Below are 14862 nucleotides of genomic sequence, written 5' to 3'. Positions count from 1 at the left end.
GCTTGGAGACATGGTGGGAAAATAGTAGATTTAGGCAGGGCCAATGCAAATTTTAGGGAATCTTGTGAGGCTAAAATAATGACAAAATAGATAAAAGGTCAATTGTATAATTGAATTGTATAATATAAAATGCTATATGATGTGGTAGGAAAAGCATATTCTTAGACATATCAGGTTAGAATATCTACTTAACTACCTATAAGACCTCAAGCAATTCAATGCAATTTAATATGTTTATTAAGTTTCCTCTATGTAGAAGGACTGTAGGAGGTAAAGAGAACTTTTTTAAACAGGTAAAAATGCCCTCGGGGAGCTTACATGATTCTTTTTTAAAACCCTCACTTTTTGTCCTAGTAACAACTTTCTAAGCCAGAAGGGCAAGGACAAGGCAACAGAGTTAAGTGACTTTCCCAGGGTTCCATAACCAGGAAGTATTTGAGGCTAGATTTGAACCCAAGACTTCCCATCTCCAGACCTGGCTCTCTATCCACTGTGCTCCAAAAACTGCTTCCAGAACTGACATTTTATTGAAGGGAGCAACAGCCACAAAATTGAATGAATACAAAGTGATAAAAACTAATTTCATGAAGAGATGAAAACATTAATGGTGGGGCCAATCATAAAAGGTTTTGTGTACCGATTGGTACCTGAACTTGAATTTTTTGACCTTATCTTCTTCCCCTATAAAATCAGGAGTTTGGAATCTGGAGGGAGACTTCTGGTTTGAAATTTTTTTAATTCTATGAACCTTGTGGCTAGATTCTAAGTTTCCTAATTTAAGAACTGGACTCAGCAAGGGAATGATCACATCCCTGACTGTGCATGAAAGATGACTCGTAGTTGAGTTCAGTCTTAGTGAGCCACCTGAGTATTTCATACTTTAACAGAACCACTTCATGGGGCCTGCAGGATAAACTGTTTATCTGCACAATTCTCACAGAGAGAGGTCATGGTATGAGACAGCTGTCCCTCTCTCCCTCCCCCAGACTTGATATTACTCTCCAGGCAGGTGAGTGATTGAATTTGGGCATCAGGCAATTTAATGCTCATCTGTTAGAATGTCCTGAAAGGCAGATGATAATTATGAGAGCCCTGGAAAGGCAGGGTCAGAGTGTGTGCAGCAGACATACAGGCAATGTGAAGAAAAGGAACATGCCATGTGCCATTGAAATATATCTTCACTTGGTTCTTTGCTGGATTTCTCTCATGAACTAAGTTGAGTTAAAATAGAATCATAGGTTTGGAGAATCTTAATATTCAGAATGGGAAGGTCCCCTGGAGAGATGAACCATTTGTCATTACCTTCCTCTCTCCCCATTAAATAGATGAAGAAAGTGAAGCTAAGAAAAGTTTCTTGGAGAAAGAAAGAAAGAAAAAGAGGCTGGATTTGCTATGTCTGGTATAATGAAAAGAACACATATTTAGAAGAACAAAGCTCAGAATAGTAGGGTACCTTAGAGATCACTGGCTCCATTTCACTTTCACAGGGGTGACTTCTTAGGAATGAAGTCACTTATCTGAAGTTACATGTGAAATAAATAAACTGTGATTTGAACTCACATTCTGTCTGGATTTCAGCAATGATTCCTATAATAAATGACCTGTCTTTATCATGGATACTATGAGAATTGGTTGACATATAATAGATGAAAATGCATTATATGTTTTGAAGAACTAATCAAACCAAAGATTTCTAATCATTTTAATTTGCAGAATAATACTTTAGAGATGACCTAATAAAGTAGAAAGACCTAGCTTCAAAATCTAAGCCTGCCACGTATTACATTGCAATATCAGTCAAATCATTATATATTAAAAGTCCTCAATTTCTTCATCTGGACAATGAAGTTGTTGGATTAGGTCAGTAATTCTTGATATGTTTTGTGTGTCATGAATTGCTTAGGCAATCGTGGGAAGTATAGGAATTCATCAGAAAATATATGAGCTAAAATATATATGGATTCCAGAGGAAACCAATTATATTAAAAATACAACTTTTTGTTGTCAGACTTCTCTTATTCTTCATGACCCTATTTTGGGGTTTTCTTGGCAAAAATGCTGGAGTCAATTCCCATTTCTTTCTCTAGCTCATTTAACAGATGAGGAAACTGAAGCAAACAAGGTTAAATGACTTGCCCAAGGTCACACAATTAGGAAATATCTGAGACCAAATTTGAACTCAGATCTTCCTGACTCCATTCTTAGTGCTCCATTTACTGCAGAACTTAGCTGCTCCGAAATGCATCTATCAAAATATTAAAAAACAAAAGTTCATGGTCTTGTTAAAACTATGTCCACAGATACGAAGATCTTATGTTCTCAATCTGAATGAAATGAACTCCAATTCCTTATATGTTATCATAGTAATGTCCCCAAAATGCCTCCTCTGTTTTGAAAGAGTTCTACTACAAAATACCCTAGTAGCATTTACAGCATTAATTTTAGATAATGATGCTTTGTTAGTGTGAAGATTTCTGTTTTTCCTCATGGTTTACCCCCCTCCAAGAAATGACTCTAGTTGAAAGAAAGATTTTTGTTCTCAGTCTTGCATAGGGTATATATTTCTCATCACCTGGGTACAACTTGCCCCGTCAGTGTCTGTTACTGTCTGCAAAGCTGCCTTTAGAATATGTTGGCGCACTGTTGCTGTTTGGAAACACCCACATTGGGAGTCTCTCATTACCACATTCCAGACTGACCTATCTATTGCCTGCATTCCTGTGACAACTTTTATAGATGCCCTTCAGCTGTTCCTCAACCATCCATATCTTCAAGAGACAGACTGACTTTTCCCATTTTGTACAGAGTATAGACTCTAATTCTATTCTTTAGAGTTCAAGTCAACCTGTTGTTTTTCTTTTGGGTCCAAAATAAGAATCTCAAATGATAAGACAGGATGCCAAAATAAATGTCTCTCCACAACAGCAAAGCATCAATCATCTCTGAGTATATTGGATTTCCCCATTTTGCAATGAAAAGCCTGGATAGCTAAATGACTATGGAAAGGTGATAGCTCCAGGTGATGATATTGACCATATAGTGGGCTGTGTAGTGAGGCAAAAAACAATTTTGGCTTGTTCCTTTCTGTGTTTATGACATTTTCTACTTCTTTCTTATGCAGCTTACAATCTAATGGAAGAAGGAAATGGGGAAATAAGTGAACATATAATTATGATGCAAGGAAAAATGAGGCATCCAGATCGAGTTCTATGAACTACTAGAAGAGGGAAAACTCACTTTCTCCTGGAGGTAGAGAGGGTCAGGAAGTCATTATGCAGCAAGTGACATCTGAAATGTCTGAAAGCCCATTCCAGGCACAGAGGAGGCATGAGTAAATGTAGATCCAGGAGAAGGCAAATTGAGAACAGAGAATGGAAAAACTACTTTGGAGGTTGAAGCATCAGATCAGTAAAATGGAGTCAAATCAGATAATCTCAGAGGCAGTTTTCCCTATTACTTCTTCTTCCCTTATGTCAATTTTCAATAGCTTTTTCAATAGCAATTCATATCCAATTTTTCCTTCAAGTACAAGTGCCCCGTTTTCCTCCATTTCCTGCTATGAATTCCCAATACTTTTTGCTCAACATGCCAACTTTTTGGTGTGTGATCATGTTTCACCAACCAAATCTTCTGTATCAGCTTATTCCTTTTCATCCTGTTCATTTTTTTTTCCTGTTGATACAGCCTTCCTGTCTGTTAAGGATCCTAATAGGTTTCCTACAGCCCATTTCCTCACTTATGTCCATCCAGAGAAGAAAGTGAGCTGAGAATGAGTTCTTATGTTAAATAGGCAGCACTGACCTCTTATAATGTGTTGAAAAATATTAATGAAATAAGTAATGTGGTAGTTTTGAGTTTTCCTGTTTATGTCTTAACCTTGATGAGGGAATGAGAGACTTTTTAGTGAATGCCTTAATAATGTGATATGGGGATCCAAAGTAAGCAGGATATTAAGGGAAGATGAAAGGTTTCTTCTTCTTCAGGAAAAAAAACCCCAACATTTACAGATTTATTCTTTACATTATAAGGCGAATTCTGTGGAAGCTAGTAAAGTAGTAGATAGTCCACATGTATTATGACAGGTCAAAACAGCAATTGTGCAAAATGCAGTTAGATGAACAGAATTCTTTTTATTTGTGTTGGAATGAAATTGTTCCATGCTAGTATAGAAATAACAAAGGAAATGAATGCTTAACAACATTGCTATAAATGGGGGGGGGAGAGATGATAGAGCATTTCTATTTATAACTTGTAGAGTCCCACATAAAAATAACTCCAACTTACCAATTGGTTCCTATCTGGAGTACAAAGCCATCACTGATGCTGCTGCAGCTGCTGGCTGGATTTTGAGGAATCCTCATTGCAAGTGGGAACAAAAGCATTGGTAAAAACCTCAAGTTCCCCATTTCTTTTCCCTAGTTCTCAGAGGACGGATAGAAGAAATTATAAGTTCCTGGAGGCTGGGCATTTTAGAGATCTCCATTCCACAGGTTGTTCATCTATTTGTTTCTAATGAAAAAGATACATTCCTGCCACCTCAAATTGAGTTTAACAGTATAGTCAATAAGTGTATCTCTGATCTATGAATGCATTTGGCAGAATAATAGATCAAGTCAGTCAGTAGGCTCTAAAGTGATGTTTTTTATGCTTCCTAAGACAAATTTTATATGATTGTGGCTCAAAAACAAATCTGAAAATTAATAATTTCTTTCTGTCTGTCTCTCTGTAGCGGAGCTTCTTGGGCTGTGCTAGTTTTAAAGTAGGGGACCTGCTGAAATCTAAGGAGCAACTGCTAACCCTTAGCCTAAGGTAGGTCTTTTTGTTTCTAAGATGTTTCACTCACGATGATGAAATTCTTTGATTCTTGTTCCATTGTGTGTAGAGCTAAAAATATTCATTCTGGTGGATTAAATGCTTTTAGAATTCTGCTTTTCTCCTTTAAAACTGAGTTAAGTTGACATGGCAGTTATTTAAGTTCATGGGTCAAATAAGGAAAAGTTCCTACTCTTGGATATAAACCCATTAGTTTATATTTCCCAGTGAATAGAAATGTTTCCCTTTTAAATTTTGACCTGGTTTTTTTTTTTTATTGACAGAATATTAAAAGTAGAGAGTTTCTAGGTTTTTTGGGCATCTGCCTCATTTAAATAGCCATATTAAAGGCAGCACTATCTATTAGCTATATAACTGGGGTTAAAATGTTGTTTTTTAAATTTGTAATTCAGAAAAGCTTTATTTTCCAAATGTATCATCATGAAACCACTCAATGCTTCAGCTGAGCCATATTGGAACTTGTTATGTAGTGGGGGCGGGGTTTTGGGGGGTGGAATCAATGATAGCTCACTTTGAGCACTAGGACAAGGATTTTTAGATCTATGGAATGATTTCCAAGTTGTTGTGCAGGTGGGTCGCTTTATGAACATGAAGCAAAAGGAAGCTAGCAATGGAAGACAACAACTACTTCTTTTGACCTGTCAACTAGAAAAAATGCAGAACTATCAAATAGTCAAAATCACTTTAATCAAGGGAAAAGGGGTTAGTGCTACTAGGTTACAACAACAGAGCTGCTCACAGAGTCTGGACACCCTGGTCACTGACCCCTGGGAGTGCCACCAACTCAGGATGGACTCCAAGGAACAAAATAACTCGGGGAACCTTTATACCATTTGGGGAATCCAGGGGCAGGGAAATATGATTGACATCACTATGGCTACAAGGAAAGTGGGAGTGTGCAAACTACACAGACAGGATACAATCAAGCTTGGGAAAAGAATCATAGCTAGAGGCTAGGATGTAAGAGCAGGGGCTGCTTACAATAGATACTGAAGGATGGTTCCTGCTCCAGTGTGGATCTTCCAGGGAAAGGTTCTAATACAATAGGGGAGACTACCTAAAACAAAGAGCGTCCTTAGCATATGCTTTTCTCACCCAACCAGGATTCTCATTTCCCTGAGGGTCCCCCACTCAGTCTGAAACTTCTAATTTGGGATTCCCTTCAGGGTAGATTCCCATGGGAACAGGGAACAAGTACAAGCTTTGGGGTCTCCAATCTACAAGCTAAATCTGAAAATTGGGGTTCATCAGATCCCACTAGGCCACAAGTTTGGGATTCCTAAATTCCATGTTGACAGACCTCAGGCACAAACTGAGTGTGTTGTCAAATTATTCATCACCTACAGGATAACTTTGGCCTCAAGCTTTATATATGGCTGAGGGAACTGCCATGTTGGTCTATGTATTTATGAAACATGGCAATTAATATATCAAATGGAAAGAGGGTGAGAAACCTCTTGTTTTGAAGCCTCTGCAGGGACAATATATAGACAAGAAAAACGACTTCATCCTTCCTAAAAATCATTTGCAACTAGCCATTTTTTGCAGTCAAGCTACTAAGGTTTTTGCTGGCATCCAGACTTCTGGATTCTTCCCCCTTTCATTTTATTTGAACCATGCAACTAAGGTACTTCTCTGCTTTGTTATTTTTTTTTAAGTAAGTTAAATATGATTCTTAAATAATCCAAAGCAACTGAGTGGGAGGGAAAAATTTTGAGGCATTTTCTTTCACTATGTCCTTAGGGGATTTATTTCTACATTCTACCTCCATCCATCTTCTTTTGACCACATATTTACCTATAAGCATGAAGAAATATATACACATGCACACATATATAAAACGTATACATATATCATACATTATATATTCCATTTCCTGAATGTTTCATCAATTTTCATTCTAATTGGCATCTTTCCCTCTTTGAGAGATTAGAAAATGATTCCTTTGTCTTTAAGCTGATACTACTTCAAGCAGAGATTTCATCTATGTAGTAAGGTACCACTTTTCTAACTGATTCTATTGATTGTTGTCATTTAAACTTAGTCATGTGGTGTCATTGAGTCCTGAGGAGATAGAGTAAAAGTTGTTTCACTGCCATCAACAAGGATACCAGAAGACTAGAAAATCAGGCAGATCTGTTGGCTTTTAGTAGTTGCTCATTGTTTTATGATGGAATTCTTCCTTCTCTGTATCAGATTTTAACTAATAATAGCTAATATTTATATGACACTTTTAAGGCTGATGAATACTTGACATTTGTTATGTCATTGATCCTTACACCAGCCCTGGGTAGAAGATACCTTTATTATATTCATTTTGTAGATGAAGATACTGGGGCTAAGAAACATCATGTGACTTACCTAGAGTTATACTATTTAACATCTGGAGTAAGATTTGAACTCAGGTTTTCCTAACTCACATGTTTGGCACTCTTGTCCACTATGTTACCAAGATTCCTTTTTTTTTTTAAATTAACTTATTTAGTCAATTTAGAATATTGTTCCTTGGTTACAAGAATCACATTATTTCCCTCCCTCCCCTCCCTCCACCCTTCCAACATGCAATTTCAACCAAGCTTCCTTTTTTACTTAATTTTAGCATATAAACCAGAAAATCTTTAGTTTCCTTCAAAGTTTGAGTAAAATATTGCCTCTAAAGAAGTCTTTCCTGATCTTCCCAGTAATTGACATCTTCCATATTTATTTTTATGTACTTCTTTGTGTACCTCTTCAATTGTATGTAAGATCCTTGAGGGCAGGAGTTACTTCCTTTTTATCTTTGTATTCACAGAGTCTAGCACTGTGTCTACTACCTAGTAAACACTTTATTAAGTATTTTTTGGTCCTTTGCTAAAGTGTAGTTAGTTTTATGATTAGCTTTTGTTAATTTCCAATCAAAGGTGTCCCACAATCTTGCAAAGTGATACTTCTTTTTCCCTTGATCTTAAAGTGAAATTGATCCTATTATTCCTTCAGTCACAACTCTGAGGGAGAACCTTCGAAATATCTTTTCATATAAATGCATAGAATTCTTTACATCTCTTGTTTCATTTGTAGTGAAAATGCCAGTATTAATGAGATTTGCTTCCTTTATATTGACTTGATCATTGTTGGACAAAGATCTCATATTTAGAATACCAGTAGTAGTAGTCTCTCGGTACTGAGGATGAGGATTGTCTTTGTGCATTTTTGTGCACAAAGATACTTGTGCATGAAGATTTAAGTGGAAAAGTTGATGCACAGAGACAGTCCCACTCTCTCGGCATTGGAAGCCTGGGTCCATTGGCATGAAAAGTCGTTACACATGGAGACTTCCTCAGCTGCATTGGATGGCCATTTTGTCTTTTGTGCTCCAAAACGCCCTAAGCACTCCACAGTGCCTTGCTGTGTTGCCCTCTCAGCCGTTGAACCTTCTTGTTGGTTTCTTCCTCCTGTTCCACCGAAACAGTCTAAATATGCTGGGTGAGCAAAGCCTTAGTTCACCAGGGGTCGAAGTCGACCTGATGGCTACCCCCACAGGGTTTAGCCGGCCGGTCGAAGCCGTTGCCCGGGGTGTGGCCGCTGCCACATGCTAGCAGCTACTGGGAGCCACAAGTGAGAGCTGGGTGTCAGGTGAGGGTCAGAGGCTGGAGAACCTCTGTAGTTAAATACCAGTAGTTAAATACAAACACAAAGGTGATCTTTAAAAACTAAACCAAGCCCAACTCTGTTTTTGTTCTGACATTATCAAAGAAGAAATGTTGAGGGGACACACAGGACTGATGGTCATCTAATATATTTCTTTATTTTATGGACTGTCATGGAAAAAGAATCAACTAGTCTCATTCTTAGCCTCTCTGTATTAAGTAAAACTACATGAAGTTTGTCACTGTGACTACATACCAAGTCTTTTTAGTTTTCCATCTAACTGTCTATGCTACAATGAAACATTGCAATAGTATCATGTCAGTATGCTGTTATTTAGAATCATTCTTCTTCAATCATTAGACATGTCATTTCTTTGTGAATTTGGGGGGGGGGGCTTGGGTAATGTGGGCAGAATATTGTAAAGGGAACTACTATGGACCTCTTGTACTTTTAAAACTGTATTTCTAGAGTATTGGTCCAGCAATTAAATCTTTTAATATATCTACATATTTAAGAACACAGATCTAGAGTTGAAAGTAAACTCAGGGACAATCAAGTCCATTCCCTTCATTTAATAGATGAGGAAACAGAAAAAATTAAATGACTTATCCAAGGTCATATAAATAGTAGCTCCAGAGACAATATTTGAATATAGGTGCCCTGACTGAACAAGAGCTAGAGCCCTTTCTCCAACATATCCCCCTTCCTGATGCCTCTTACATATTTTCAAGAATGTTTTAAGAGAATTTGTTATTACTGCTGCTATTGTTTTTCCCTAGGTAGCCTATGGTTGTTATTTTGATTACTAAGTACCATGAAGAGGTAATGGTTTTAGAGAAAAAATTCAAGGTCTTCAGGTTAAAAACTCTGATCCAGGTATGAAATCTTCCCTATAATAACCCTAATAAATATTTCTCTAACCTGCCCAGTCCACACCTGAGGTGACTGGGAAGTTCCTGGATTTCTAAAATATTCTTCATACTATTCCTTTTATTTTTCTACAGGCTAGTTCTATCTATTTTAGTAGTCACCCATCTCTAACAACTAGTTCTCTTGTAATTCCATTGTTTAGCTTTAGTGTATTCAAAGTGGCTTGACTACCCTTTGGTTAAATTGCTGAAGATTTGTAGTTACATGTACCTTTAATAGGAACATTGTTCATCATGGGATGAGAAAATGTAGGAAATTTAGGAAATTTTAAAGATCTTGTAATTCATTCATTTCCTTTCATAAGTGAGGAAACTGAGATCCAGAGATCTAAGATTACACAGTGTGATAATTAAAATGTTTTGGGAGCAAGGGAAATATATAACAATTATGACCGCTAAAATATGTTTCTACTGTGTCTTGGTTTTATATAAATATAAGATGGTCGCCAGGGAATATATTTCCAATTTATGAATATGCCTAAGCCAACTGGGTTTTATAGAGAAATTTAATTTATAATACACTGATTAATCAATAGAAAAAGAGAGAAAGTAAGAAAGGAATAAGAATGAATAAATCAGTCAGTTGGTTTTATCACTCACCCAAGATCTCTCTAGGTAAGGCTTCTCATGCCAACCTCAGGCTCCACCTTCAAGAGAGCCTCCTTTCAATAAATGTTCCAGAGAATTCTCCTCCTGGCTCCTCCTGAGTTCTCCTTCCACAGCCTCCTTCAAGACCTCTCCAGGAGCTCTCTCCTCTAGGACCTCAGACCCCGATATCTTTAAGGAAACCATCTCTAGTTCCCTCTCCTCAGTTCTCACATCTACCAATCACTGTCAATGTCTCCCCTGTGCCAATGGTGGCTCTAGCTTAACCCAGGACCGCCCCGAGGTCTGACCCCTTTGCACATGTCTGTTGAAGGTCATATTCTCAAATAATTAAATCTTGATTTTTGCTGCAGCCCTTCCTAAATCCTTTTACTCTGAATAGGGTGGAGATTGTAGTTTCCAAGACCTGGTTCTGTCATTCCAAGTATCTCTATTGTATCAATTCTAAAATCAATCATGACTCAAAGAACTTCCTGTTCTATGCTTAAGCATAGGTCAAAGCCCTTTCCATTGTTTAGCAAAAGGTTTCTGTCCTAAAGTAGTCTTAAGTAGGGAGGAGAAGGATCCTCCCATGCCAAGGGGTTTCACATTCCAATAGAGTTCTTACTATCAGTAGGAAATTTTTTCCAAGTATGAAATTTCCCAATGGTGAAATTTCCAACATTCATAAGTCTAAGAAATTTTAAGGTTTACAACAGATAGAAAGCAGTAGAGCTGGAATTAAAATCTCAGATTCTCTGCCCCCAAATTCAGTTCCCTTTCCATCTGACCACAGAACTAAAATAAGTGTAAGGCACTATTGAAGGGAAAAAAACAAAACAAAGCAAAACATGAAGGTGAACTTTGAGTGTATTCATTTAGTAAATACTCTATACTAATTCATGGAAATACAAAGAAGAAAGATAGTTCTACCCTCAAAGGGCTTACATTCTAATGTAGGAAGAGGCCACATAAAAGGAAGCTGAAAAGTGTATTGGGGGTTTGAGAGAAGAACCTAAAGGAATGTGGAGTCACTCTCAAGGGTGAGTAGGATACTGGGAAAGAGGAACAATCAGTAGCAGGAGTAGAAACAGAAGCAGAGTGGAGTGAAGATAGTGATACCATGCACTTACTTACTTAAAATGGAAGTTCAGGGAGAAAGTGACCCATCAGAGAAGTCAGCCACAATAGATTTTAATGTAATGAGTTTAGTTCTAAACTTATATCTCTAAAGGAAAACAAGTTTACAAACAATCAAAGAGTTAAAAACTCAAAGCTTTAAGCAAAATTCTTTTTAGAAAATGTTTGCCTTTTTTGGATAACTGCTCATCCCCTCTTTTTCCTTTGCCTTTATTACAGACTAAATTCATTAAGGACTGATCATAGTCTTCTGGTTCCTGAGATACATTTTGTTTATTTCTGGGTTTTTAAAAAATGAATCTTTTCTCAAAGAATTTTCTTTTCCATAGACTCAGAGTCTATATCCAATGTCTGTGTTCCCTAAAGTATTAAGTCAGAAGAACATTAGGTCAGGGGTAAGGGACACAGTTCTGTTTTTCAGCCTCTGCACTGGTTAGTGCAATATTTTATGCTTTTAAAATTCTTTAAATAACTTCTTAAAAACACTGACAGTTTACAGAATTTTGTGAGTATGGATTGAAAGGAAGATATATGTTAATAGGTAGCATCATTCAGTGCTTAAGTTCCTTCTGCTCATGCTGTATCTGGTAGTTTCCTAAGCCTAAGAACATTTCTGCAAATTAGCCTGCTAAAGCTGTGTGCATCATCCCCATGGGGTCCTTCTTAATAGTCAACTCTGGGACTAAAACTTTCAAATCAATTCTAAGAGCATGATGCATGCCCAGTCCTTGTTCATATATATAGTCTGCTCACTTCAACCCCTGGGTAGAAAAGTTCCCCACCATTGGGAAGTTAAGAATTTGGCATGTTTGTCAGTTAACTATCACTATTAGATCTCTACTATGTGTTGGGCACCATGCTAGGTGTTGCTGGCACAAGAAAGGCAAAAGACAGACTCTGCTCTGAAGAAGCTGACAAGAGGGGAAAGGACATGCAAACAAGCATGGGTAAAAAAGCTGTCCTCAGAATAGATTGGGAGTAGTCTCAGGGACTCAGGAAAGGCTCCTCCTAGATTGAAGATAGGATTTTAGCAGAGATGTGAAGGAAGCTAGGGCAACCTGGAGGCAGAGTGAGGAGGGAGAACAGTGAAGACTTGAGAGATTCAGAAAGAGGGGACAGCCAAAGAATTTGTTTTGAATTTGGAGATAGAGGGACTAATGTAGAAGAAATGCAAGGAAACAAATGTGCCTGGATCACAGAATTTATAGAATTTCTATTTGGAATGTACTTTTTAAAGATTATCTTATATGCATGACTCATAATAGCCTTTTGAGGAAACACCCAAGGCAGGGGTGTTATGGGAGCTTTAACTAAGGGAAGGTGCTTGGAGCTTGGTCCCAGTATGCCGAATGTTGAGATTTCTGGCAACACTTACAGACTTTTTTTTTAAACATTATTTTATTTGGTCATTTCCAAACATTATTCATTGGAGACAAAGATCATTTTCTTACCCCCCCCCCCCCACCTCTCCCATAGCCGATGGGCAATTCCACTGGGAATCACATGTGTTCTTGATTTGAACCCATTTCCATGTTGTTGGTATTTGCATTAGAGTGTTCATTTAGAGTCTCTCCTCAGACATATCCCCTCAACCCCTGTAGTCACACTTACAGTCTTGTAGCAGCAAAGAAACCCTAAAGATCAGTGCCTAGTTAGTTACCAGTAGCATTAGTGAAAATAGGAAGTTTCCAGGTAGTATATTGGCTTGAGCTCTTCCTTGCCCTGGCTACCCTCTGCCATAATAGCCTTATGCCAGCATCTCTGCCTCTCCATCTTAGGACAGTGTCCTACATTCTCCTATACACTGCCCCACTCCACCCAAAGTAGAAATGCACATTGTGATATTTTTCTCAAATTCCAGGTCTAGCTCTGAATATTGTCATGTCCCATTTTTTATGGTGGGGAAATCAAGATTCTGAAGGAAGTGATTTGCCTATGGCCCTACTAACAGTTACTTATCAGGCAGGATTTAAACTCACCTCTTTCGCGACTCCATAGCCTGTGCTTGTTCCACTCTAATAAGATGCTTAAGGATTGATGGCATGCCGCCATGTATAGATCTACCATGGTTCAAAACCCTATCTGGGCTCCCCAATTTGTAAGTGCTCTATAAATGTTAGCTACCATCAACATTTGTTATTATTATTATTGACCAGGGACTCACCAAAGAACCCAAATAAAATTTATTCAAAAATAGGGAATTTATTAGGATTTCCCTGAATATGGAAATGTATCCAATACATTTGCTCTCTCAAGGAGAATGGCTTCCTTGCAATCAGTTTTCATGCTTAAGAATCATAATTGTTTCAACTAAATCATTTTTATGTCAGCAAAAAACACTTTATCCTAAATTTTATGTCACCAACACTTCTAATCCATTCTAAGCTGATTTACTTTTATTTGTTATGTATTCCTACATGCTGCCTTGAAGAATTAGACAGCCTTGTGTGTAAGTTTACTAGTTGTATCTGCTAGCATATGTGTTTTTTGTGGGGAAATATGCCACAGAGACAGAATTTATCTTTGGAAGCAAATTTCAGTTTGCCATTAGAAGTAGCTACTCTAATCTACCAGATAACAATGGCAAGAACAGTTTCCATTTGGATAGACTTCACTTTATGAAAATGACTGGTCATCTCTTATTTGCTTGCTTCTTATTTGTTCTTTCTTTTGGTTCTGCCTCCTTAGAAGCTAAGGACTCAAGGATAAAATGTTCCTCTTGTTTTGTATGTTTATTTGATTGTTGGTAATGATCATTCTGTTTATTGTAATGATTTGTACCCCTCAGGGCACCATTGAGGTGTGACTTGATGCTCCAAAATACTTCTATATGTACTACCTTATTTGCTCCTCTCAGCAACCCTAAGAGGTAAATGGGGTCCTTATAATTATCCCCCATTTAATAGCTGAGAAACCTGAGGTTCAAAGGGAATTGGCCCAGTAAAAGGCTGAGCTGGGATTCAGAATCTAATCCCAAAGTTCTTTCCATTAGACTATGATATTTACTTACATATGCAGTCCACATGAATCCTTTTAGGAAACATTCTGTAAAATAGAAAAAATAAAACATAAAATTATAAAATATAAAAATCCAAACTATGCTTGTGGTGATGTGTGTGTTGGCAGAACTATGGGATGGTCAGTTAAAAGGAACATGTTTTGTAATCTCTGCCATTTTGTCTCATCCTCTTTTTTCATGATACTTGCATGCAAAGCAGATATGACAGGTTAGGTACTATATATAGAGATATACATGAGGATTTTAAAAATGAGACTCAAGAATCTTCACTTTCTCTTCATGAATCGTCTGAAATTGTTTCATTTTCTCAGGAAAACTGAGAACTTGGCTCCTGTCATCAATATTCCTATTAACCTATAAGTATGTTGAAATCTATCCCAGTTTCAGGTTCTAACAACTCAATCAATCAACAGAAATTTTTTAAAAGCCTCTTATGTGCCAAGCACTGGAGATACAGTAAGCTGGATGTGGCTAGTACCGTATTCCAATAGTTTGGTTTGTAGAGGAAGAGAAGTAGAAAAAGAATCATTTGTTAAGCACTTTACAAATATTATTTCATTTGATTATCCAAACAATCTTTGGGAGGTAGGTGCTCTTATTATCCCCATTTTATAGTTGTGGAAACTGAGGCAGGCTGATGAAAAATGACTTGCCCAGAGTCACCTATTAAGGGTCTTAGGGTAGGGATTGAAGTCAGGTCTTGCCAGACCCAGGGTTCTATCCTCTGCA

The 14862-nt window shown here is 37.5% G+C and overlaps 1 protein-coding gene across 10 annotated transcripts in view; it reads left to right on the top strand.

The window, feature by feature from the left end:
- The window catches only part of INPP4B (inositol polyphosphate-4-phosphatase type II B), a 1027382-nt gene that overhangs the window by 669572 nt on the left and 342948 nt on the right, over window positions 1-14862 (top strand). For all 10 annotated transcript variants that reach the window (XM_007496289.3, XM_007496287.3, XM_056802732.1 and 7 more), the window contains one exon: window positions 4730-4809. In XM_007496289.3, the coding sequence (XP_007496351.2) occupies window positions 4730-4809 (80 nt within the window). The remainder of the gene's footprint in view (window positions 1-4729; window positions 4810-14862) is intronic.

Source organism: Monodelphis domestica, chromosome 6, assembly GCF_027887165.1.
Source record: "Monodelphis domestica isolate mMonDom1 chromosome 6, mMonDom1.pri, whole genome shotgun sequence".
NCBI classification, from domain to species: domain Eukaryota; kingdom Metazoa; phylum Chordata; class Mammalia; order Didelphimorphia; family Didelphidae; genus Monodelphis; species Monodelphis domestica.
Note: the sequence above shows the minus strand (reverse complement) of the source record. Positions and strands in the feature narration are given on the sequence as shown.